The sequence below is a fragment of the Mixophyes fleayi genome, chromosome 3 (assembly GCF_038048845.1).
Source record: "Mixophyes fleayi isolate aMixFle1 chromosome 3, aMixFle1.hap1, whole genome shotgun sequence".
Lineage (NCBI taxonomy): Eukaryota > Metazoa > Chordata > Amphibia > Anura > Limnodynastidae > Mixophyes > Mixophyes fleayi.
In genome coordinates this window covers 130,029,348-130,056,066 of record NC_134404.1, presented here as the reverse complement: position 1 = coordinate 130,056,066, position 26,719 = coordinate 130,029,348, and the positions used below count along the sequence as shown (strand labels likewise).

Below are 26,719 nucleotides of genomic sequence, written 5' to 3'. Positions count from 1 at the left end.
TACAATTTTTGGTGTAATTAAGACCAGTTGATAGTTTTCTTATTATATTGTGGGGACCACTCCTCTACGCAGTCCAGGTACAATTTTTGGTGGGATTCAGACCATTTGATGGTTTTCTTATTATATTGTGGTGACCACTCCTCTACGCAGTCCAGGTACAATTTTTGGTGTAATTAAGACCAGTTGATGCCGGTTTTCTTATTATATTGTGGGGACCACTCCTCTGCGCAGTCCAGGTACAATTTTTGGTGTAATTAAGACCAGTTGATGGTTTTCTTATTATATTGTGGGGACCACTGCTCTACGCAGTCCAGGTACAATTTTTGGTGTAATTAAGACCAGTTGATGGTTTTCTTATTATATTGTGGGGACCACTCCACTACGCAGTCCAGAAAGATACCTCGTTGCAACGTTTTGGACTAATAACAATATTATTAGGTGTTCAGAATACACGGTAAATTAGTGGAAATGATTGTTATTAAATGTTATTGAGGTTAATAATAGCGTAGGAGTGAAAATAAGCATAAAAACTTGATTTTTGAACTTTTTATGCTTTTTTCAAAAAAGATCCGAATCCAAAACCTTAAATCTGAACCAAAACCTTTCGGCAGGTGTTTTGCGAGACAAATCCGAACCCAAAACCTCAAGCAAATCCGAATAAAAAACACAAAACACGAGACACCAAAAGTCGCCGGTGCACATCCCTAGATATAATATGTGGCACCTGTTTTAGAGTATACTCCGTTGTCGAAGTTAACTCTAGACAGGATACTGTACACTGTCACTTAACATACATATCAAAATGCAAAAAAATACATGAAAGCACTAAGCCCGCCTGGTGGCCATGGACCGTCGGCGTCATAGAGAAGAGGAGCCTGTAGCCATGTAACTGCCTTGCTGTCTGCAGTTACAGCTTCAGGACTAAACCATTGCATTGCAGCACATGAGGAGTGGTGGGGGAACCCCTATCTGGGCTGCTCCACCGTGCTTTCTCTCTTATCTGCAGTGGTATCTGCCAAAAACGGCTGTTTTGTAGTGCTTCTAAAGTAAAGTCAACCTCATTCTCCTATGTCTCCTTTGTGGCCTGAATCATGATCCCCAGTTCTCCCTCCACATCTGCGGGGGAGGGGCATGATCAGAATAAGGAAATGGCCTCCTGCATTTCCAGTGCCCGGCGCTCTGCTTAATTTAAGCACCAGGCAGTTAACATGGTATTTATAAAAAAAATTTATATAAATATAATACATATAAAATAATAATGACAGAAAAATTAGGTATTTAGCGCTCCAGACTTCTAGTTCAACATGTCTCAGAGAAAGCAGCCTGTCAGCAAGTCTGTATCAGCAGCCTCTCCATCTCCTGTGTGTCTTCCTGCTTCAGGAAGAGTCCATGTAGCCTGCAAGGACGAGGTAGCTCAGTTTTCCACCACCTTCATGCAGCCTCTGCAATGGCACTTGCTTGCTGTCGCGCTGCTTCTATATGTCAAAGCGTGCCACAACCATTACACATGCCGCCCCATATATCTCTTTCCTGACCAAAATTGCAGAAAAAGTGTGTACTCCTGTCCCTCCCATGCTCTGAAGAGCGGGGGACTTGATACAATCCATCAAAATGGCGGTCGCCATCTATCGAGTACCAGCGCTCTCTGCCCATAATGGCAGTGCTGGTACTCTTAACTACGCTGACCTGTACTTTCTGCTCCAGTGTGACAGCTGTCCCTGAGGCTGCTGGCGGCACCTGTCATGCAGCGCAGGTAGTGTAAGCCATCCGACTCTCACTGGACTATGTTGTTTCTGTCGGCTGTAGCTCTTTTCTGCATAGGAGTCCCCTGTCAGCTGTAGCAATGAAAAACAAGCCCAACTCCTTGGCCACTCAACAAACACTGGGGCTACAGGGGGTTGCAGAGTGGGGGAGTTCTGTCAGCAAGTATTAAACTAATTAATTAACTTGTAAAGTGCCAACTCCAAGCTCCCCTCATACAACCCCATGGTAGCAGTGCTCCCCAGATAGGATGAAAGAGAAATTGTCTTCTTTTAAAAACAGTGAAATATGAGGTAAAGTGAATTGTGGTTAAAATTGATGTGTGTATTGCAAGATCTCCTATAGATTAAATAGAGTTTCTCATCATTTTGGATTCATACATAGTTTCCTTTATATTTTAATCACTTGTGCCCTTTAAAATTTCTATAGGTTAACTATGCCACTGAATCTATCCAATCAGAGATTTTCATACTTCAATTTTTTGATTTGTCTCTGTGAGTTTAAAAATCACGTTCTTGAAAGCAACCAGTTTGCCTGGAAAATAGCAATCACAGCGAAATGCGCGTTAGCGTCTCACTGTGTGCATTCGATTTCCAAATACAATTTACAATGTCAATTTGCACTACTACTTAGATCTTACTATGGTTCTTAATCTGTACTAGAGGAATTTAGAATTGTGACCAATCCAGAGAATACACATCATCATCATCATTTATTTATTTATATAGCGCCACTAATTTTGCAGCGCTGTACAGAGAACTCACTCACATCAGTCCCTGCCACATTGGAGCTTACAGTTTGATCTTAGCTAATACAGAAAGACGCACATAGAGAACTGGCTATAATCCCTACTAATGAATTAGGGAGATAATACTAAGCTCATACCTATTAGAAGTGATCAGAAAAGGGATATTTGAAACATCCTAAGAGAACGGGTTTACTATAAGGATAATTCACTTTAACACACCATAATATACCCTATAGAAATTATAAAGGACAAAATAATAGTAAGTGATTATGGTATAAAAGAAACTATGTATGAATCGAAAATGATGAGAAACTACATTTAATCAATAAGAGAGCTTGAAATAGACACAACAATTTTAGTCACAATCCACTTTACTTCATATTCCGCTGTTTTTAAAAGAAGACAATTTTATTATAAATGTAAATAAAACTTAAGTTTATTTATTTTTTGGGTTACATATAAAACATATAATTTATAAAAATGAAAGACTGTTGTGCACCATATTTAAAGCATTGTTTCTTCTTCTTTCTTTCTTTCACAATGTATGTATTATATAAGATGTGATGTGGCTGTGGGGTGACGTGGTGTGATGTGACCGAGGGGTTGCGTAAATTGTACTGTGGCTGGGGGGTGGCGTGATGTGGCTAAGATAAACTTATTGTTTTATTACAATGTATGTATTATATACAACATCATGTGGATGGGGGCTGGCATGATGTGACAGGGGGGTGGCATGATATGTCTGGGGGGTGGCATGATAAATGAAATATTTTATTATAATGTATCTGTGATCTGTGTTACTTACTGTGTCAACTTATTGCTCGGTTTACCATATTTACATTTTCCAACATATCCCAACATTCCAGGATCCATACATCATCATCACCATTTATTTATATAGCGTCACAAATTCCGCAGCGCTGTACAGAGAACTCACTCACATCAGTCCCTGTCCCATTGGAACTTACAGTCTGAATTCCCTAAAACACACACACACACAGACTAGGGTCAATTTGTTAGCAGCAAATTAACCTACCAGTATGTTTTTGGAGTGTGGGAGGAAACCGGAGCACCCGGAGGAAACCCACGCAAACACGGGGAGAATATACAAACTCCTCACAGATAAGGCCATGGTCAGGAATTGAACTCATGACCCCAGTGCTGTAAGGCAGAAGTGCTAACCACTAGGCCACCTTGCTGCCCTAATAGAATAGTTAGTTGGGAAAGCTTCAATAACAGCTGAGAGTAACACAGCTTTAATACAGGATGTCATGTCTAAAGAGGTGCAACCACGCCCCATATATTGACCACGCCCCCAGCACCATGTGGACACGCCCCCTTAGGCGGCACACATCCTTCTTTCTGCTCACCTATGGAGAGGGGGCCCAAAAAAGTTGCTGCATTGGGAACCCAAAAACCCTCTTGGCAGCCCTGATTAGAGAGACAGCAATAAATGAAGGAGATATGTAGGCACAGATAAGTGGAAGGCCTTGACGATAAGCAGCAACACTTAGTAGGTGATCCATAATTTCATTGAGAGCCAGGAGCATAATTTAAAGCAGACATGTTTTGGGACTGATCATGAAGGATATGAAATTGCACTCAATATAGAATATTTTGTAATGGAGAAAGATGGAAATCAGGAAAGTGTGGTAGTAGCCGGTTACAGCAATTCAAACGAGTATAAGATTTGTTGTTGTAGGGCGACAAAGAAAAGGGTAGATCTCGATGATAGGCAAAAGTGTTCGTTTTTAGAAAGAAAAGGAATATAAACAGAGAATGAGAGGGAAGAGTCAAACATCACACATAGGTAACATACTTTAGTGACAAGGAGCCTGATTAATTAAGTAAAGTAAAACTAAAAAAGGAGTAAGTTTGCACCTTGGCAAAAACATGTTGCATTGGAGGAAGAAGTAAACTTAAAATGTGGGGGCAGATTTATAGTTGGGATAGGGCATGTCCTAGATCAATTTTAAATTTCAATGCAAAAATTAAGCTATCAAGTGTGTGTATGCCACATGAAAAACAGCCAGTATTTAACTTATGTGCAAAATAAACTAATTTGCACACCTTGCATTGTCACATGGTTTGTCCAAGAGATAATTTACTCATTTTTTTGCCTTACTTTCCTTAATGAATCAAGCTCAAGATGTATGACAATTCCACTGACAAAGATATCAAAGTGGGTTATCAGGACAAGTTTTGCAGAAAAAATAAACAGCTTAGTTTTTACACGTGTTAAGTTTGAGCAGCCAGAGTGAAATTTTGGAGGACATGACTGCTAGATCAGGGGCGCATGTAGTATTTTTAAGGGGGGGTTTCCCCTCCACCCCCCCCACACATGCGCCCGCGCATGCACAGCAGCTCCGTTTCGGCAGCACTGTACTATACAGCAGCCGCGGCGCTGTCAAAGAAGCGTCTGCAGTGGACGCTTCTTTGACAGCGCAGCGGCTACTGTATAGTACAGTGCCGCAATGTAGGGCACTTTTTTAGCGGAGGGGAGGGGCTTCTGGAGATTTTAGACAGATTTTCAGGCGTGAGATAAGTGGTTTGCTGGGTATAATATGCTGTTCCCTGCTAGATATCATTAGCTGGTCACTGCTGATTATAATGTGCTATGGTAATATGGTATGTAATGGATGTATAAATTCTTTGAATTGATATACATAAATGAACAATACAGGTATGTTCATTCTACTAAAAGAACAACATATTTATTTCATTTACTCATAACTCAATATGTGTTTGACACATATGCATCTATGCTCTCAGCTTCTTCTGCATTCACCCTATATTCCTGAATAGCTAACTAATAGCTGACACTCTCCAGTTAAATAATACATTTTCTATATTTAATTCAGTTGGCTACAGGCCACGCTTTGCAAAATAACACTTACTAATATACCTAAATAATGGTGAACACTTACATTTTTCGCCATCTGTGATATTAGAAATGTAAAGGTCAGCTGAGCGTTTGTTCCTATGAGTGTTATTTTGAAGATACTTTAGCAGGTCATCATTCAGAAAAGTAATTATTGTGATATTTGCCACATAGGTAAATCGAGCAATGAAATTTGCAGAATAACCAGAAATGTTCCTAGAAAAGAAGACATTCAAAAGGTAAAATAACACAGATAAAAATATTAAAATAATTGAAAAGAGCACATAATTTGCATCTGGATTATTTTCATTCATACTGGATGCTATGAAACAAGGGGACTGCTTTCACTTTACTTTACCCATACCTTGTTTCTCACAAAATATGGACTAAAGAACTGGTACTTTTATAGTCCTGTTTAATGTTCTCCATATTCCCCAGGATGCTTTGAAGGGGACAATGTCTCATTACTTGAGGGTTGTGCTTACCCCAAGTTATTAAAAAGTGTTATATTGTTCATTGGTGTGGATTTTATAAGTTACAATGTTGTGGTTTTCAGTTGAATGTATAGTTCACTGTATTATTATTATTATAGAGATAATGTGTGCTTATTGTTTAATCATTGGGACTTAATGAACTTTTCAGTTGGGAAGTAATATGATTATGGATAAACACAGGACCAGGCTGATCCAGACATCAGGACACCAGGCCATTTCTTAAAGAAAAAATCACTATGCGGGGAGTATAAACATGGGAAGCAAATACCCAGAAAGTGTGGTACTTCATTGGAAGGCTGTGCAGGTATTCAGGTTCCTTCATTCTGATCTATCCATTTCGGTTTATCTGGCCGTGGTATCCCAGGTCATGGGACATGTAGCTATTCCTTGCTACTATAGTGAAATAAGGACTAGGGGCCTGATTAAGGAAAGTAAAGCACAAAATGAGTAAATTTGAACTTAGGCAAAACCATGTTGCATTGGAGGGGGAGGTAAATTTAAAATGTGATGGTAGCTTTATAAATGGGTTAGGGCATGTCCTAGATCAACTCTAAATTTCAGCGTACAAATAAGCTTTAAAGTATTTGTATTTAACTTATGTGAAAAATAAAAAAAACTAATTTGCACCCCTTGCAATTTAACATGGTTTTGTCAATGAGAAAACGTACTAATTTTTTGCCTTACTTTCCTGAATGAATCAGGCCCTAGGATTCTACCTACTGTGTGCTATAATGGACTGTGTGAGTAAGGGTACTGCCCAAGGTGTTGGTGTCTCGCCTGACTATTGGTAAGTGTGTTTGCAGACAGCGTTATTACTGATTTGCATCATATTATTGCATTTTTCAATAAAAGATACTATTGTGAACTCAGCTACTGGGGTTCATAGTGTGAGATATGGCTCCAATAATATACACTGTGACAATGGAAAAGTGTGTGTATATATATATATATATATATAGTAACAAAGGGAGGCATCATTAAGTTGGTCTCGAGCAAAGTCCTGCAAAGGAAACAAAATTGGTATTGCGGACCAGTCCGTATCCTCACTGACAGGCGGGGTGGGCTCATCTGCGACATCAACAACCAATGCTAGTTTGGACTGTCCATGTTTCCCCGCAGGTGGATGCTTTTGTGGAACTCCTGCTGTGACTCCCAGGATGGCATTCTGGTTTGGCCGTTCCCAAAGATTGATGCCCAGATGTTGTGGATTCTTAGGCGGTTTCTTTAAGACCGGGCTTCCGACCGTTGCATCAATTGCCGGCAGGTCCGGCCGGATCCGCTCACCGAGGACATCATTAAACAGTGGGAAGTCGCGCCCCAAAATGAGTGGATATGGGAGTTTAGGTGCTATGGCAGCTACCACCATAACAGTTTTGTCTTTGATTGTGACTGGTAGTATTGTTCTTTCATACTCCTCTGTCGTGCCATGTACGCAAAGAACCTTCACCTTGGGCAACCGAGAAGTTATGGTTTCGGGAAAGGCAGAGCTGGAAACCAATGAGAGTTCACTCCCTGAGTCAACCAAGGCCAGAACAAGTTTTTGGTTGATTAGCACAGTCACCCGGAACAAACAAGGACTTCCTGATGTGGGACTCATGGTAAAACAGCTTGGAAAAGCAGGCCCAATATGTGCCACGGAACAGTCCATGGGTTCCGGTACTTTAGGACACTCTGCCTTAAAGTGGCCTGGCTCATCACATTCAAAACACTTCAGATTAGACAGCTTTGCACCTGGCCCTCTGTCCGTAGCAGTTTTGCCATTGGGCCCTGTGGCAAGGATTGTCAAACCTGGCTTTTGGCGTGGCAGTGGCTTTGGCACAAATGCCGGTTCTTTAGTCATTTGCTGTAGCGCACAAAACCTTTCTACCACGGTGGCAAGCTCTTCATAAGTTTGTGGGTCTGATTGCAGAACCCACCGTTGCAAATCGCGGTTCAGCCCCCGGATGCAGTGATCTATCGCCAGAACTTCAATAATCCGAGAAGGCGAATTCTCCTCAGGCTGCAGCCATTTCTTTAAAATTTTAGAAAGCTCAGCCACTTGTGCTCTGACCGGTTTTTCTTTATCATAGCGCCATTGGTGATAGCTCTGGGCTCGGCCTGGCCCAGGAACTCCAATGCGAGCCAATATCTCAGACTTTAGACACAGATAGTCAGAGGCCCATTCCTCATCAAGATCCATATAAGCTCGCTGAGCTTCACCAGTCAGATATGGCGCCAGCCTCTCAGCCCAGTCTTTAGGAGGCAATTTTGCCCTTTTTGCAAGTCTCTCAAAGGACACCAGATATGCTTCTATGTCATCACCTGGCGACATTTTCTGGAGAACAGGACAAAGTGGTTCATTTCTGTCATGTCTCACCTGGCTTAACTCTTCTCTTAAGAGCCTTGTGTTTTCCACCTGTGCCTCGGCGACTTGTAGCATCTGAGCTTGCTGCTGTTGTTGCGCTGTGGCCACATTCACGAGGGTTCTCAGTACTTCCTCCATGTTGACGTCTGCGCGGGTTGGGTAGCGGAAACTTGCTTCCCAGAGCATCCCACTTCTGACACCACTTGTGGCAAGAGCCCGCTACTGCTGAAGCACACGCGAACATTTTCTTCCTTTTTATGTAGTTTTATTGTCAGGATGGTAAATGTTTTGAAACCGTACAGATTTCACAGCAATACTTGGAGACCCTAAACGCTAGCTAGACATAGCTCCGCTCTCTCAAGACCAGCCAGCTTACCCAGCGTTGATCTCTCTGAACAAATGGCACAAACAAGCTTTTATACATGTTACTCCTCCCCCAGCCTTAGCTTGATGGACAGGTGACACACCCACCTTCTCTTTAAAAGAAAACACCATCAGTGGCTCTGTTTGCCCAGACACACCCTGTCTGTTTGCTGAGAGGAAATCATGTACGTTAACAAACTTTAAACTAAACATACGTTTTTACCTGGTTTAATCTCAACCTAGGTGCATAACTGTGCCAATGTTTTATTCTGTTTGTATACTTTCTCTGCCTCTTGTCAGAAAAATGCCTCCCTTTGTTACTATATATATATATATATATATATATATATATATATATATATATATATATAAAAGCTTCACAGTTATAAATCCATGTACGAGATTAATGCAATAGATACAAACATGATACATAGCATAAAGTTATTGAGTGGTGCATTATCTGAAAAAAGGCCATATTGCAGAGATGTGATGCTCCAACGATACAATTTTTGAGTTTTAATTTCACTATTCTGCAGAATGTCCATTCTGTTCCTTATTTGTAAATTCTGCATTGCCCATTTTGTGACATTTATAAATGAAGCTGGGAATAATAATGATGGGGTAATTTCACATGGAACACTTAAACCCAAATACCAATAGAAATGTGTGATACTACACACTCAAATACAGAATGAGAATAGTCCACGGAATAGTTTTAGAATATTTCACCCATCTCTACTCTAGGGAAGTAGCAATGTTTCACTGACAAATCCTGGGGACATGAATCCACATACCCCAGTACAATCTTTCTGATTTAACTTTGTAATGTGCCGATGCCCTGTACTTATAGTAGTCATAAAACATTCATTATGAAATACAGGTGGGAAACAGTTTTTAGAATAATGAAGGCAGATAGCACTTACTGAGTGATTTCCATTTCACTGGCATAACTAAACAGATATGTCACATCAACTGGAGCATTATTCAGTACACTTTTAATCTGCAGAAGAAGATAAGCAAGACATAAACAGTGTAAAGTATACAATAACTATTGGCATTTTTGTGGACCGGCCAACCAAGTTACTATGGGGCTGATTTATTAAAGTAGCACTAATCAAAGTGATCGAACATTATTTTATCACTGTAAACAGCTGAGTAATACTCAACTGCCATGGCAATAAATATACAAGGGGATGAAGAGTATCCGTTTGCTCTGGAGCCTCTGATCTGCCCTACTGGGGCCTGGCAAGTCTGTGGAATGAGAAGCTTGATATCCGCTTCCAGTTCCTCTATTATAACAAAAAGAAAGTAAAAAAGTGATATATAATATACATGATATTATATGTTGGGTATATCTATATATCTTCTCTTTTGTTTTAAAACAGATTTGAGACTTTTATAAAAAAATATTTGTTTTCTCCTTCTGTTAATGCCATGTTGAGATATTTGTTAAACAGGGTCCCCCATGCAAAGTCATGGTGATATTAAAGCTGGCAGGGTTAACAAGGTAATGCTTGCAACAATCCCTGAAATGTAAAGGGCAAAGCGAAAAACCCTATTGTTACAATAAGCATTTCACCCTTTCAGTAATCTGCCTCTAGTTGTGGACAGCTTGTGTTACAGAATGAGTGGTGCCTGAGTAATTGCAATCATCATGCAAACGTAATGGGGGAAAGCAGTGCAATAACAATGCTGGATCAGATAAATAAGAAACATAATCTGAGGGTAAATAGTGAAGAGTAGTAATAGTAGTACAAGCAGTAGTCGTCATTGGGTGTCATTACATTTCCAATTCCTCTATCTTGACATTAGAAAACAGATCTTTAAAATGGCAGTGCACTTTATAAATAAAAACATATTGTCATTAAGGAGAGCAAAGCAAAAAAAAAAAATGGAGTAAATTTGCTTCTGGACAAACCATATTACAATGCAAAGGGTGCAAGTCACTTTATTATTTTGCCCATAAGGTAAATACTGACTGTTTTTTCATGCACCACACAAATGCTTGAAAGCTTTTTTTTTATACTGAGATGTAATGTTGATCTAGGACATGCCATACCCGAACTATAAATCTGTCCCTACATTTTAAATTTACCTCCCCCTCCAATGCACCATGGTTTTGCCCAGGTGCAAAGTTACTCCTTTTTATGTTTTTCTCTCCTTAATGACTGAGGCCCACTGTTTCTTAAGAAACAGTATAATCTTGCTCCATGAAGATGTAAAATTAATTAGAACTTTAGTAAGGAAGAACATTTCAAATTACATATTCAGCACCAACAGTTCAGGTTATATGGACTAATACTGCACAATAATGTATGATAATAAAATGTACATACCTTATCATAAGCTTGTTTGGAAGTAAATTTACTTTCAAGAGATGTTACATTTACAATTACAGACCTCTTTTTCGTATCTATAGTCAAGACATAAATGTAATAAGACAACCACATTTACGACAAACAAAACAACCACAATTACAAACAATGGGGGACTGATACATTAAGGAATGTAATGCAAAAAAGGAGTCAATTTATTCCTGGATAAGCCATGTCACAATGCAATAGGTGAAAAATAGTTTATTTTTAAATAATAGCCGTTTTTTTAGCTTTATTTTTACACTGGAATTTGAAGTTGATCTAGAACGTGCACTACCCCAACTATAAATCTGTCCCCACATTTTAAATTTACCTCCCCTCCAATGCAACATGGTTTTTCCAAGGTACAAAGCTATTCCTTTTTTTTTTTGCTTTACTTTTCTTAATGAATCAGGCCCATAGTGATTGGAATCTACCATCATATTCATTTTTCTTAATTCTATTTATTTATTTATTATATTTATATTAAAACAACAGCTTAAAAAAAAACACACAAAAAACACTTTCAGACATCTTTGTAAATAATTATCTGGATTCTTAATTGGATTTAGAAAACACTGGAGCATATGACATGAAGTATATATAAAACAAAGGTCTACAGTCAGCTTGATATTTAAACTTACCTGGGCTAAATATCGCCTGGAATCTGTCATTGGAAATTATGCAGGTGTCACCAGAGAATGCTGGGTGACAGTGACATTCAGGAGTGCAGGATGGCCCAGACCTGATGCAAGTCCCACCATTGTAACAGTAATCTGCAGCACACTCAGGACAGGAGCATGATGTACCATCACCTGTACACACAAATGAGCACAATCAGTCCTCTTGTAGGTCTGACTAATTATAACTAATGCAGGGTGAACAACTGGAACATAGTGCAACACATTCTTTCAGAAAAATGCTTTGGAGAGATAATAGATTTCTATCAGTGTTGGTGTGTCAAGATAGGACACATCACATATACAAAAGTGGTCTAAGATATATTTTACATTTTTTATTTTTACTGATATTTAAATTTGAAGTGAAATTTCAGTGATGAAAGAAAATTCCCAACCTATTTAGGATTAGCAATAAAAAAACTCTGGATAATAATATTACGGTTATCAAAGCAAAAAGTGTAATTTTGCTATGAGGCCCCTATAATTCAACAGCCCAATAGCCATGAAGTTGTGTACAGTGTATAAGGACCCTCAATATCTCCTCTCCCTTACCCCAGTCATGCTCTCTCTCTATGCAACTTAATTGGCTGTTACTGGTTGCAGCATTGTTGTCAAGGTCACTGGACATGATATGGGGTAATAAACACACATCTGGTGTGGATTGGATTTAGAGCAACAGTAAAGCTCAATCATAGAACAGACCAAGGAGATTGTGAAAGAGGCATGTGTAGTGACCTAGTGGTTAGCACTTCTGCCTCACAGCACTGGGGTCATGAGTTCGATTCCCGACCATGGCCTTATCTGTGCGGAATTTGTATGTTCTACCTGTGTCTGCGTGGGTTTCCTCGGGGTGCTCCGGTTTCTTCCCACACTCCAAAAACATACTGGTAGGTTAATTGGCTGCTATCAAAATTCACCCTAGTCTGTCTGTGTGTGTGTCTATGTTAGAGAATTTAGACTGTAAGCTCCAATAGGGCAGTGACTGATGTGATTGTGTTCTCTGTACAGCACTGCGGAGTTAGTGGCGCTATATAAACAACTGATGATGATGATGTGTAGGCTTGCCAATGATCCCATGGTCTGCCTGTCTCACTGAGCGGAAAAAGGAGGTTTCCCTTGCGGACGATTATGTGACCAGGATCAGAGAGTGTCACTAGTGGCTGATGGTGTGTCCAGGATCATAAAGTGCTACTGCCTCCGCCCCAAAAAACTAGACTGGCATTGTTTTCTTTTTGTAGGAGGAGGGGCTCAATTAATATTTTTGGACATAGGCCCTCTGCACTTGACATCTCATATGACCCTGGTTCAGCATATGATGGCTCCAAGACCTTGGACAATTTGTTAAGCTCTACTCATACTGGAAGTGTCTGTGGAGTCTGTCCTGCTCGCTGTTCAAACATAGAACAGACCAAGGAGATTGGGAAATAGGCATATGTTGACTTGTCATATATAGGGCGCATGCCGGGACACACATATAGATACAAAGTAAGAAATAGTTCGCAAAGAATCCAAAAAGTCCCTTTGGAATTATCTATTTCGCATATTTCAGAAAAAGTCCAAGGAAATTCCTTTGAAATTATCTGTTTTGTATATAATTCTTCAGCCGTGTGTTTTTCTCTAAATGATAGCCAAAAGAAAAAAAAAAAAAAGAAATCATGTGCAGTATTGTTAATACTGAAATAGTTCTTTGTCTCAATACCACCACCTTATGACTAAATCAGTATTTCAGTGAAATGATTAAACACTACTACTTTAGCACCACTTGGTGTGTGTAAGATCAAATTAGATTGCAGGGGCATTAGCCCCTTAAGCTGTACTCACACAATAAGAGAGGAAATGCAGCCTCATATATACATCGAGATAGATCAATACATCTCCTTTCCTTCTCAGGATTGTCAGAACTCGTGAATATGAAAGATAGAAATAAAAAATGCCAAAATTTGACATAATATCCTTCTATTGAATGATTATATAGAATTTTAATCAATATAAAATGGGGTGTGTTTTGTATTGCATAACGGAGCCTCTCCTACTATATTAACTGTGGTAGAATTGGACCAAATTCCATAAAAATCAGCACAGCATATGCATATGATTTAATAAAAAGCACAATAAAAACAAATGACAAATAACAAATCAAGCTGCTCTCTATAGAAAGCATATATACTCCTACCAAAAATCAGAGTTAGTCAGCGGTGAAAGAAGTGGGATCTCGTGCCACATAGACCAGATAGCCTCCTCCTCTTATTGTAGTAGTAGTTAAGTTAAAAGAAATTCAAACCAACGCGTTTCAACCCTACTGCTTGGGTCTTTCTCAAGGTGATTGCAATCAAGGTGAGGCAATCTATATAATCATTCAATAGAAGGATATTATGCCAGATTTTGGCATTTTATATTTCTATCTTTCATATTCACGAGTTCTGACAATCCTGAGAAGGAAAGGAGATGTATTGATCTATCTCGATGTATACATGAGGCTGCATTTCCTTTCTTATTGTGTGAGTACAGCTTAAGGGGCTAATGCCCCTGCAATCTAATTTGATCTTACACACACCAAGTGGTGCTAAAGTAGTAGTATTTAATTATTTCACTCAAATACTGATTTAGTCATAAGGTGGAGGTATTGAGACAAATAACTATTTCAGTATTAACAATACTGCACATGATTCCTTTTTCTTTTTCTTTTGGCTATCACTTGGAGAAAAACACACGGCTGAAGAAATATATACGAAACAGATAATTTCAAAGGAATTTCCTTGGACTTTTTCTGAAATATACAAAATAGATAATTCCAAAGGGACTTTTTTGTATTCTTTACAAACTATTTCTTACTTTGTATCTATGTCTGTCCCGGTGGGCCTCCTCTTATGATCTCAATGGCAAGACAATCATCATCATCATCATTATCAACATTTATTTATATAGCGGCAGAAAATTCCGTAGCGCTTTACAATTGGGACCAAACATTAATAAGACAATACTGGGAAAAACATACAGACAGAGGTAAGAGAACCCTGCTCGCAAGCTTACAATCTATTGGACAACTAAAACAGCATGTTTGAGCTATCTAACCTGTCAGAAGCAGTTCCAAAAAACTTGCTTATTTTCTGGCGTGTTTTCTGGTAACTATGTCTAAACCGTCAGTGGTTTTGATGTTTTGAAACTGCCACACATCGCTGGGGGTTTAACATTCTCTCCCCATATCACCATATATTAATTGTAGTGCTTTGAAGCACTAGACACTGCCAAACTTGATTTTTAGAAAATCTCGCTAAAAGCGTAACTCCCACCATACTGATGATATACGCCTGAAAAGCAATAAGGTCCAGGATAAATATGAAAATTACATTCCATCCATACTCCAGTCCCACTTGCTGGTAAAGCAAAATCAGCTATTACGCAGTATAGTGAAAGCGAAATGTAAAAAACTGTTTTCAAGCCTGTAACAGTGTTTATGAGTAAAACAAATTGATTATCTTACATAATTCTTTAACATTATTTGGCATATGAACTCTCACTAAGATCCAAAGTGCAGCATGAGAAGTGCATTGAAGCCGCTGTTTTTTTAGTTTTTACAGAAAAATGCATTTAGTTACCTATAAAACCATCTTTGCAGGTACAGTTGTAACTCCCTATTGTGTTGTTACAGATTGCATAAGGGGAACACATATTGATGTTTAGGCACTCATCAATATCATCACAGTCGACCCCGTTACCTATTCAAAGGAAATTATGTGACAATTAATTGAAAGAAACAACATAACTGATAACACATTATTAGAGGTACTGTTGGTTCCTGTAGTCTAAACACACCTATATTAACATCACATATTAGACTTGGCCAGATGTTGTTCTGCAAATAGACTTGGCAACATATATATTTATGTGTATTAGACTTGGCACCAGTTTTGGCTCTGTATTTTACATGTTGGCCCAGGATTAGCACATGGGTGTGTCTGCCCAGGTGCAGGGTGGGCATTGCACATGGGCCCATTAGCCAACAGCACGACAGTCATGAATTCTTTGACACCAGCGTCAGTAAATCTCCTTCTCATTCCCCAGCCACTATATCACTCTGTTCCTCTCAATCTGTCATTAATGGTTGCTGGGCAGCTGTAATGGTGACTGGACAGGACGTGGTGTAATAGCTGGCTCACTGGTGTGAATTGGAGCAACAGTAATGTTCAATCACAGAACAGACCAAGGAGATTGAGAAAGAGGCAAGTATTCAATCGGTCAGCGTGTCTCACTGTCTGGAAAAATGAGGAATCCCTTTCAGACGATTATGTGACCAGGATCAGGAGGTGTCACAGATGGGTGATGATGTGCTCAGGATCAGAGAGTGTCACTAGTGGCTGATGGTGTGTCCAGAATCATGAAGTGTTACTGCCTCTGTCCTAACAAACTACACTGGCATTGGGGTTTTTTTGCAAAAGGAGGGGCCCAATTAATATTTTTGTACATAGGCCTTCTGCACTGGACATCTCATATGACCCTGGTTCAGCATATGATTGCTCCAAGACCTTGCACAATTTGTCAAGCCCTTCTCATACTGCAAGTGTCTGTGGAGTGTAGACTGCCAGCTGTTTCCTGAACTAATTCTGAATTTACAAGCTGCAGTGCAGGCATATGCTATCAGATCAAGTTCAGTGAAGATATAGAGAAGCATAACAGGTTCTGAGAGGCACTTGATGATACTTGCAGATATAGGGTCTGATGCCAAGTTGAACTTTAGCCAGTTTGTGTAGCTCAATTTACGTAAATTTGCACTGTGAATGCCCACAAGGAGAATGCATTTGTATGCAGAGTTTAACACTTGTACCTCCTAATGCCTAGAAAGGTAGAACAGGGGAGGAAAGTGTTGTGCAAACACAACCCGATTACAGTATGGGCAGAAAGATGCAGATCTGCAGGATCATGTATATACACCTGACAGTAGTTTAAGTGAAGCCCTAAGCTGAGGGCAATTAAAATATTGTGTTATACTTATCAGCACTGACCATTAGGGGTTAAACATTTTGTGGCAGCCAGCCTATCACTCCCGGGGGAGTGGCTTGTTAAGAGGTCATAAATTAGATTGGATCTGTGGGCTGGCTCTCTCTTGGTCCTGGATGTCAGATAGGAAACAACTGCTGTGACTGAAGGCTTGTATTGCATACTTGTATTCTGTCAATGTTTTCATTTGTTTTCTCTCTTGCTTTCCTTTTATTCTTTCTCATATCCTTTTATCCTCTATTCCTTTGCTGTCTTTTCCCTTTCTTTTCCTCCCTCCTTTGTCTCTTAGCTTGCTGTCCGTTTTTTCACTTGCCTTTAGTGTCCCCACCAACCCTGCCTCCCCCTCCCCTTCCCTGTTCCATAGAGAATCGCCCAGCTCTCACAGGTTTAGCCCCTGTAGTGTAATACCTTGTCCAGAAGTGCTTAGGATGTCCCATCCCTGCCGCAGTGCAGGCCCCCCAGCCCGTTTCCAGGACAGCGGGGAGAGTGGTCTCATCGTTCGGGCAAAAGCCCCGCCCACCGGAGCCGCATCGGCGGCCATTTTAAAAATCTTAGAGGCGCCTGCGAGCGGTGAAGGAGAGCCTCTCACCGCCGCAGACGCTGGGGCAATGTCGGCGCCGGGGCTTGCTAGAAGCTCCGGTACTCAGGGGGAACAGAGGTTGGCCAGTGAAGCGCCTGTCAGTGGTGGCGGGGACCCACCCATCACTGCAGGCACCAGCAATGTGATGGCACCGGAGCTTATTAGGGGCTCCGGGCAACTGATACAAGGCAGGGAAATTGCAGAGGGGCCTATGAGCGGTGGAGGGGAGCCTCACACCGCTACAGGCCAAGAGAATATGTTGGCAGCGGAGCTCACTAGGGGCTCCAGTAGCCAGGTGTTTAATGTGGGTAGGTTAATGGGTATTGAAGAGCCTGTGAGTGGTGGAGGGGAGCCTCACACCATCACTGGTTGGTGGGGCACCCGAGGGCAATAGGGGCTCAGCTGGTCAGGTGGCTAATATCCCTGGGAGTGTGTTAGTTAATGAGCCTGTCAGCGGGGGAGGGGAGCCTCTCGCAGCTGCAGGCAGTTTGATGGTACTGGCGCCGGAGATCCCAAGCGATGCTGTTCGCCAGGTAGGCAATAAAAGGGACAACTTCAGAAGGTCACGGGCTCCTGAACGGGCTGTGCGCCCTGCTAACTCTGGAGCACGTAAACATATGAGAGGAGGTAAAAGGAGAAGGTGAGATAGGGGGTTATCCCCATCGGCTAATCGCGGACGGGAAAATAATTTAGCCCCACGGTGCAGAAATCCTGTTAGTAATAATGAGGAGGTGAATGTAAACAAGCAAACGGTGGTTTCAACAAGCAGGGGCAGTTATGTCAATACACACGGTTCTGGTTACGTTGCACAAACACCCCCTACGGTACATATGCAGAATTTGATTATACCTATCGCCATTAGTCCGCCCCCTCCCAGAGCCATCTCTTCCATTGGGCACAATGGGCAGGTGCCTGGGGGCCCTGGGGGCCTGTCCGAGGCAGCACTGAAAAAAAAATCCTGCAAAAAAGAAAAAAAAATACTTACCTTGCGGTCACGTCAGCTGGCGATCCGCTTTCTCCCTGGTCCCCTCTTCCGTGCTGTGCTCGCAGTCAATCATTTGTAAAGCTTGTAAAGCGCTAAGGAATATGTTGGCGCTATATAAATAAATGATGATGATGATGATGATGTGTACACTGCAGTTAATGGAGGTTAAAGCGGTCTCATAGTTACAGTTGGATCGGCTTGGTATTCTAATTTTATGATAAAGCGGTTCGTTAGTTGCACCGGAACCTGCTTGGTGTGTGTACCTCCAATTTTTAAAATGTTTTAAGGGTAAAGTGGTCACTTAAAAGTTAAAAGTTACACACAGACCTGCTTGGTGTTGGTACCTCCAATTTTTTCTTTGATGCCAAAAAGTGAATTGGTAAGCAGTTGCTCATAGACCGCTGGGTAGTAAAACTTCAAGATTATCTTGTAATATGACCTACTGTGATGTGCAGAGGTTGGATTCCACCAGCGGATATATTTATTTGGTTCGAATGAGCAACTTATTTTATGGCCCTAACAAATTATATTTTTTGGTCTTAGGCTTTCAGAAGACTAACATATGGGTAATAGGCCACTCATATGTGTATTGGGCCGAGAAACATCATATGGCCTACGACTGGTCCCTATTTACCAACCCAGTAACATTCAGATGGGTTGGAAGGAGGGGATTGTTATGGCATGCTATCATGCCAATTCTGGACAATGAAATAAATCATTTTGGCCCCCCTGATATTCTGTTGGCACATGCAGGCGGAAATGATCTAGGCCATGCCAAATCCTTGGATTTAATTATTAATATAAGAGAGGATTTGAGAGCGTTGCACGCCAGATGGCCTGGGATTAGGATAGGTTGGTCCCACATTATTCCCCGCCTTGCTTGGAGAATTCCCATTCCCATTATGAAATCCATAACTCGGAAGGTCAATAAGGCCGCAAGTAAAGTTGTTGAAGCCTTAGGTGGGTTTGCTATCGCTCACCCATGGATCACGATGAGGCACACCCATTTTTTCCGTCCAGACGGGGTGCACCTCACTGACGAGGGCTTGGAGTGGTTCATAGTTCACGTTTACAGGCAAGTAGGTCCCTTAGTGCTTTCTCTGTGTGGCAGGCCAGGTACCCGTCAAAGGGTCCTGGATATGGGTAGGAGAGCGATGCAGTCAGCGACTAATCGAAGGTACTACTGTTTAATTGGCCGCATGTCACTGCCCCTTTTGCAGTAACCTGACTCTTGGGCCTCTGGGGCGGAGGATATAGTGTCGTATGCGACAATGTGAGTCCAGAAGGGGGCAGTCACAATGACGCCAAGATTAGTACCGACCAATCATAATGACTTGGGAACCGTAAAGTCTTGGGACAGCGGTATTGAGTTTCACCTACGCTGTATTGGTTTAAAGTTTAGTCGTCAGCTGACTGCTTCACTCTCGTCGCCATTCAGAGTTTTAAAATAATACTTTCCACTAAATAAATATGCCCTTTTGCCAAACTTATATCTGGTGTCCGTGTCGTTATTTTAGATAAGAAGGTATTAAGTGTTCAACCATTAAGGTATAGGAGTAATGATAAGGGTATTAACACTGAGCATTTTAGGTGTATGTGTTGTGAATGGTTGAGGGTGGGAGGAAAGACCATAAGCATCATTGGAGTGTATAAAAAAATAAATGAATAAATAACAAAAAAAACAGTGTTCCACCCCCCCTTTAACCGATTCAAAGTGTTGCCTCATCATAAATAATTAATACTAATTAATGATTGCTCCTATTATTCAAAAGTCAATTGTGCCTCCTCTTATTATCTCAATGGCAAGACAACTAAAACAGCATTTTGTTTAAACTATATTTTTTCTATAAAAAAAACTGCTTATTTTCTGGCGTGTTTTCTGGTAACTTTGCCAGTGGTTTAGATGTTTGAAACTGGCACACATCGCTGGTGCTTTAACATTTCAGCCTCATACCACCATATAGTAATTGTGGTGGTTTGCATCACTAAACACTAGAGATGCTCAGGCTCAGTTCCACGAGAACCGAACACATCGGAACTTAGGGGATCCGAGCCGGCTCGGTACTGTCGTGCGCCTTCGGAATTCAAAACGAGGCAAAACGTCATTGTGATGACGTCGGATTTGAGATTTCGCGAGATTTGATTTGCTTTTAAAGATCCAACATCATGGAGGGTGGGAGTGATGGCGGACCCCCATTTATTTTTTCTACCACTGCTGTGTGCCAATGTGTCCTAGATGTGCTAGGAACTGCCGTGTTTTTGTGTAATTGCACTGTCGCTTACCATCCAGCCAGGTCGCTGCAGTCTTTGTTTGAAAGTGTGTGAAAATATTATTGTGACCTGTGAGGTGGTCTAAATTGACTACAAATTACTTGAAAATTAGTGTTATGGAGGTTAATAATGATGAAGGAACAAAAAAAAGAGCAAAATGATGTTATTTTAGCATATTTTAGGATTTTTTTAAAAAAAAAACAAAAACAAAACCAAAACACATGAGGGTGGTTTTTCCAAAACCATAACCAAAACCAAAACACTAAGCTAATTCAGATCCAAAACCAAAACCAGTTCACGGGGGTCAGTGAGCATCTCTACTAAACACTGCCAAACTTGATTTTTAGTAAATCTCGCTAAAAGTGTAAGTCCCACCATACTGATGATATATGCCTGAAAAGCAATGGGGTCCAGGATAAACATGAATGTACATTCCAACCAAACACTATAGTCCCATTTGCAGGTAAAACAACAAACAGATATAGTGCAGTATAGTGAAAGTGAAATGTAAAAAACTGTTATCAAACCTGTAGTAGTGTTCCTGAGTAAAACAATTTGACTATCTTACATAATTTGGCACATGAACTCTCACCAACATCCAAAGTGCAGCATGAGCAGTGCATTGAGAATGCTTTTTTTTTTTAGATTTTATATAAAAATGCATTTAGTTACCTATAAAACCATCCTCGCAGGTACAGTTGTAACTCCCTATTGTGTTGTTACAGATTGCATAAGGGGAACACATATTGTTTAGGCACTCATCAATATCATCACAGTCGACCCCGTTACCTATTCAAAGGAAATGATGTGACAATTAATTTAAAGATACAACTTAACTGATAACACATTATCAGAGATACTGTAGGTTCCTGTAGTCTAGACAGACCAAAATAAACTTCACATATTAAACTTGGCAAAATTGGCCAGATGTTGTTCTGCAAATAGACTTGGCAACAGATATGTTTCTGTTTATTAGACTTTGCACCCATTTTGGCTCTGCATTTAAGATGTGGGCTCAGGTTGAGCACACTCGTGTGTCTACCCAGGTTCAGGGTGGGCAGTGCACATGGGCCCATTAGCCAACAGCACAACAGCCATAAATTCTTTTTTCACTGGCCCCAGTGAATCTTCTTCTCATTCCCCAGCCACCATCTCACTCTGTTCCTCTCAATCTGTCATTAATGGTTGCTGGGCAGCTGTAATGGTGACTGGACAGGACATGGTGTAATAGCTGACTCTCTGGTGTGAATTGGAGCTGGAGCAACAATAAAGTTCAATCATAGAAAAGACCAAGGAGATTGGGAAAGAGGCAAGTGTTGACTTGTTCTCCATGATCCCATGGTCAGCGTGTCTCACTGTCCGGAAAAAGGAGGTGTCACTTGCGCACGATTATGTGACCAGGATCAGAGGGAGTCACAGATAGGTGAAGTGCCCAGGATCAGTGTGTGTCACTAGTGGCTGATGGTATGTCCAGGATCATGGAGCGTTACTGCCTCCACAACAATCTAGAGTGGCATTATTTTCTTTTTGCAAGAGGAGGGGCCCAATTAATATTTCTGGACATACGTTGCCCTCTGCACTCGACATCTCATATGACCCTGGTTCAGCATATGATGGCTCCTAGACCTTGAAAAATGTGCCAAACCCTACTCATACTGCAAGTGTCAGTGGAGTCTACTTGGTCACTATTTCCTGAACTAAAGCTGAATTTACAAGCTGCTGCGCAGACATATGTCTTCAGATCCAGTTCAGTGAATATATATAGTGTAGCAAAACAGGTTCTGAGAGGCATTTGAGGATACTTGTAGATATAGCTCTGATGCTGAGCTGAACTTTAGCCAGTTTTGTAGCTCACTTTATGCAAATTTGCACTGTGAATGCCCACAATGAGAATTCATGCGTATGCACGAATGCACAGTTGCAGATATTTATCGCTTACACCTCCGTATGCCTGGAGAGACAGAACGGAGGAGGGAAGGGTCATGCAAACACAAACCGATTACAGTAAGGGCGGTAAGACGCAGACCTGCATTAACACGTAGATACACCTATCAGCTGGAGTATCTGTTGTGAATGCTTGAGGGCTGGTTAAATGACCATAAGCGCCCTTGCAGCACATAAAAGAAAGAATAAATAACAAAAAACGGTGTGTCATCCCCCCTTCCATTGATTCAAAGTGTTGCCTCATCATGAATAATTAATACTAATTAATGAGAACCACCATAATTCAAAAGTCAATGGTGCCTCCTCTTATGTTCTCAGTGACAAGACAACTAAAACAGCATGTTGCTTGAGCTATCAAACTTTTAGTAAATCTCGCAAAAAGTGTAACTCCCACCATAATGATGATATATGCCTGAAAAGCAATGGGGTCAAGGATAAATCTAAAAAGTACATTCCATCCAGACACTCCAGTCCAGGATGCTGGTAAAATAGCAATCGGGTATAGTGCAGTATAGTGAAAGTGAAATGTAAAAAACTGTTGTCAAATTTGTTGTAGTGTTCTTGAGTAAAAGAATTTCAAATTGACATATTTCTCTAACTTTATTTGGCACATCAACTTTCACCAGGGTCGAAAGTGCAGCATGAGAAGTTCATTGAGACTGCTATTTTTTAGTTTTTATAGAAAAATGAATTTAGTTACCTATAAAACCATCTTCGCATATACATTTGTAACTCCCCATTGTGTTGTTACAGATTGCATTAGGCAAACAAATATTGTTGTTTAGGCACTCATCAATATCATCACAGTTGGTCCCGTTACCTTTTCAAAGGAAAAAATAGATAAACACAGAGATACAACTTAACAAATTACACATTAAAAGAGGTTTCATCCTGTAGTCTAAACACACCTATACTACATTTTGGACTTGGCAGATGTGGCTAGATGATATTCTTGAAATTGACTTAGTAACACATATTACCTTCTTTACATGTGCAGGTGTGCACAGTGTGTATGAAGTTGCATGGAGGTAAATTTATCAAGCTGCGGGTTTGAAAAGTGGAGATGTTGCCCATAACAACCAATCAGATTCTAACTATCATTTTGTAGAATGTACTAAATAAATGATAGCTAGAATCTGATTGGTTGCTATAGGCAACATCTCTACTTTGCAAAACCGCCGTAAACTAGCAGCTTGATAAATTGACCCCAAGATCTCCTTCTCCAGCCACCCTCTCAATCTGTGTCATTTAATCTGTCATTAATGGTTGCTGGGCAATTTTATGGTTACTGGATAGGACATGGTGTAATAGCGGAATATCAATGTGGTTTGGAGCTGGAGCGACAGTAAAGTTCAATCGTGGAACAGAACAAGGAGATCAGGAAAATGATGAGTGGTTACTAGTCTTCTGTGAACAAGCATATGGTCTGTGGGTCTCACTGCCAGAAATAAGGATATGTCACATGTGGTTGATGTGCCCATGATCAGGATGCGTCACTGGAGGGTAATGATGTGCATGGGATCAGGGAGAGTTACCAATGGGGGGTGATGAGCTCTGGATCAGGAGGTGCCAGAAGTGGTGATGATGAGTCTGGGATCAGGGAATGTCAATAACGGGTGATGTTAGGGTCAGAGGGTGTCACTTGTGGTTGATGGTGTGCCCAGGATCAGGGAGTGTCACTGGTGAGTTATAATGTGCCTGGGATCTGAGACTTTCCTGTCCCCACAAACTAGACAGGGTATATTTTTGGAGAAATTTCCCAAGCAACATTACTGCAGACAGACCCACTTCACTTGACATCTCATGTGACTCTAGCTCAGCATATGATCTTATACAAATTGCCAAGGCCTACTCATACTGCAAGTGCTTATGGAGTTTTTTCTGCTATCTTATTAGCAAATTGAAGCTGAACTCAGAAGCTGATGTGCAGGGATATCATTCACAAGTTCCTAATTATTGAAGTATGGAAAATTATAAAACATCTGTTCATTTCTACTCACATACTTATACTTCTATTGTCAATTTTGTGAAACAATGCCAAATTTCTATCCAAGATGAAGGGTATTACATGCTGTAGTTATTTGGTAAGCATCAATGGTTACAGTAGGAATTAATGTTACATTGTTCATCAACTTTCTATTTTATACAAGTAAATGGGCTGCACAATCTGTATGACCTTGGTGTTTTGGAGCAATGACTATGAACCTCACCAAGAAGTGTTTATGGGCCTGTAAAGTCATAGAACCGATATAAATACAGTCTGATCAATGAGCCAGTGGCAGAACTACCATTGGTGCAGCAGGTGAGGTGCACAGGGGTCCAAAGAGATAATGGGAATCGCTGCATGGCAGATGCAGAGGGTTGGGGGGTTTTGTGCCCCCGTTCCCTCCTCCATGCCTTCCTGCATAGGGGCCCACAGCTCGTTAGTGCCGTCTCTGCAATGAGCTGTACACAAGTTGAACCAAATGCAACAATATATGTGAAACAATTACATTTCATTATAATATATGTATTGTACATTGTATAAATGCAAATGAAAGTGTACATTTTAGCGAGCTTCAGAGAATGAGGTGTAGTACAGTTTCTTGCAGAACATTTTAATTGATGTATGTATTACAGAGCCAATTGGCACTTTAATTAGAAGTGCCTGGATTACAACAAATGTGCAAATCACTGCAGTTGCTTGAATACACTTGTTTCACTGATAACCTCTGTTCCAAACCTTTTGTTCCTCAAATGTCAGTATCCCTAGAATTTAAACCCACCCTTTTCTCTAGATCACAGGGATAAATACTCACCAGTAAATCCATCTTTGCAGGTGCAATTATAGCTTCCCAGCAGATTTGTACACTCAGCATCTGAAGAACATGGCTTTATTTCCACACATTCATTAATATCTGTGGCAGATTGTAAATACAAAATTAGTGTGGTGTTAATTTAGTATAAACATACTTCAGAAATTATATGGATAGATAAATGAATAAAACAAGCATAATTAATGTCTTTCGTTTTGGCAAAACACACCTGTAAGGATCAATTTGATATCTATTACACAGAATACAATATTATAAAAAATATAAGTATATTCACCTGAGCAATGCAATCCATCCCCAATGAAGCCAGGAGGACAGGACCCACAGCCAGTATTGCTGTCACATGATACATTAGGGAAGCAGCCTTGAACACACAGATCAGGAGGGGTATCACAGAACTCTCCTGTGTAGTTATTTGTGCAATTGCAGCCTGTAATCTGTCATTAAGAACAAAATAATCAGATTACTATAGCAGATACCCAAAAACTCACAAGAAAATGTACCACTATATCTGCAAACTTGAGTCATTTATTAGTAATTATTTTATATTTAAAAATAATAGAAAGAAAACTGTAATTTTTGTTATGTGCCTTCTGCTTAACATCTTGGTACATCAACAAAAGATTTTCTGTAATATAACTCTATGTAAGTAGTATGATATGTGGAAAAAACAATAAATATTTCCTCAGCTTGCATATTCAGAAAAATTACTGGTGTTACACACTAACAGAAAAATACTTTAGTAAATGATTAATTTACTCACAGAATGAGAACTGTCATTGACTTTAGTTGTTGTGCTATAATCACATTGAAAACTCTGATTACAATTGCAGACAACAAAGTTGGGCTGGAAGATGGATGAGAGGTTTTTTGAGTCAGTGGCTACAAGACTGAAGGTGAATCCTGATGTACTGGTTGGTGTCCATGTCAGAGTCCCGTTAACTGAAACAAAATAAAAGGAAAATGAATAGGAACAAAAGACATCTTTAGCTATGTATATGTATGGTAAATATACAATAGGGTTAGCTTGAGGCTATCTATTGTGTGATTAGTGATGCATTTAATGATTGATGAGTGATGAAAGTTGCTGAGAAAATAACACATTACTTAATTCTGTGTAATTAACAATAAAAAATGTAGGCATAAACTGAGTTTCAATTAGAGGTGTATGACATTAGAATGACCATTATCCAGTCCTGCTTCATTACAATACCTATATTCAGAAAGTGAAAATTGGCTAGAATGGTGTTGGAAAGGCAAAGGGATTTTATTTCCACACCCATGTCCTGAAAATGCAGCTAGTAGCTAGGCTAAGTTATTGGATCCCGTAAAGTTGGCAACTCTGCCATCCCCACCAAGAACCCTGTGAAATGGGAAAGAAAATAAAACAAGTCCACTAGACCATATCCAATACTCCTAAAAAACACACCATCACTCAATACCGAGGGGTCTATTTAGAAAACTGCGATCAGCAATAAACCAGGAGAAAACAACCGTTTTCTCCGG

The 26,719-nt window shown here is 40.3% G+C and overlaps 1 protein-coding gene across 1 annotated transcript in view; it reads right to left on the bottom strand.

Annotated features, from left to right (window-relative positions):
* Positions 1-9,588, bottom strand: part of LOC142144008 (mucin-4-like) — a 28,981-nt gene extending 19,393 nt beyond the window's left edge. The window contains exons 1-2 of the mRNA XM_075202345.1: positions 9,515-9,588; positions 5,437-5,606 (exon numbers count right to left, since the gene is read on the bottom strand). Coding sequence (XP_075058446.1) covers positions 5,437-5,606; positions 9,515-9,528 — 184 coding nt within the window. The 5' untranslated portion in view covers positions 9,529-9,588. The remainder of the gene's footprint in view (positions 1-5,436; positions 5,607-9,514) is intronic.
* Between the last annotated feature and the right edge of the window lie 17,131 nt (positions 9,589-26,719).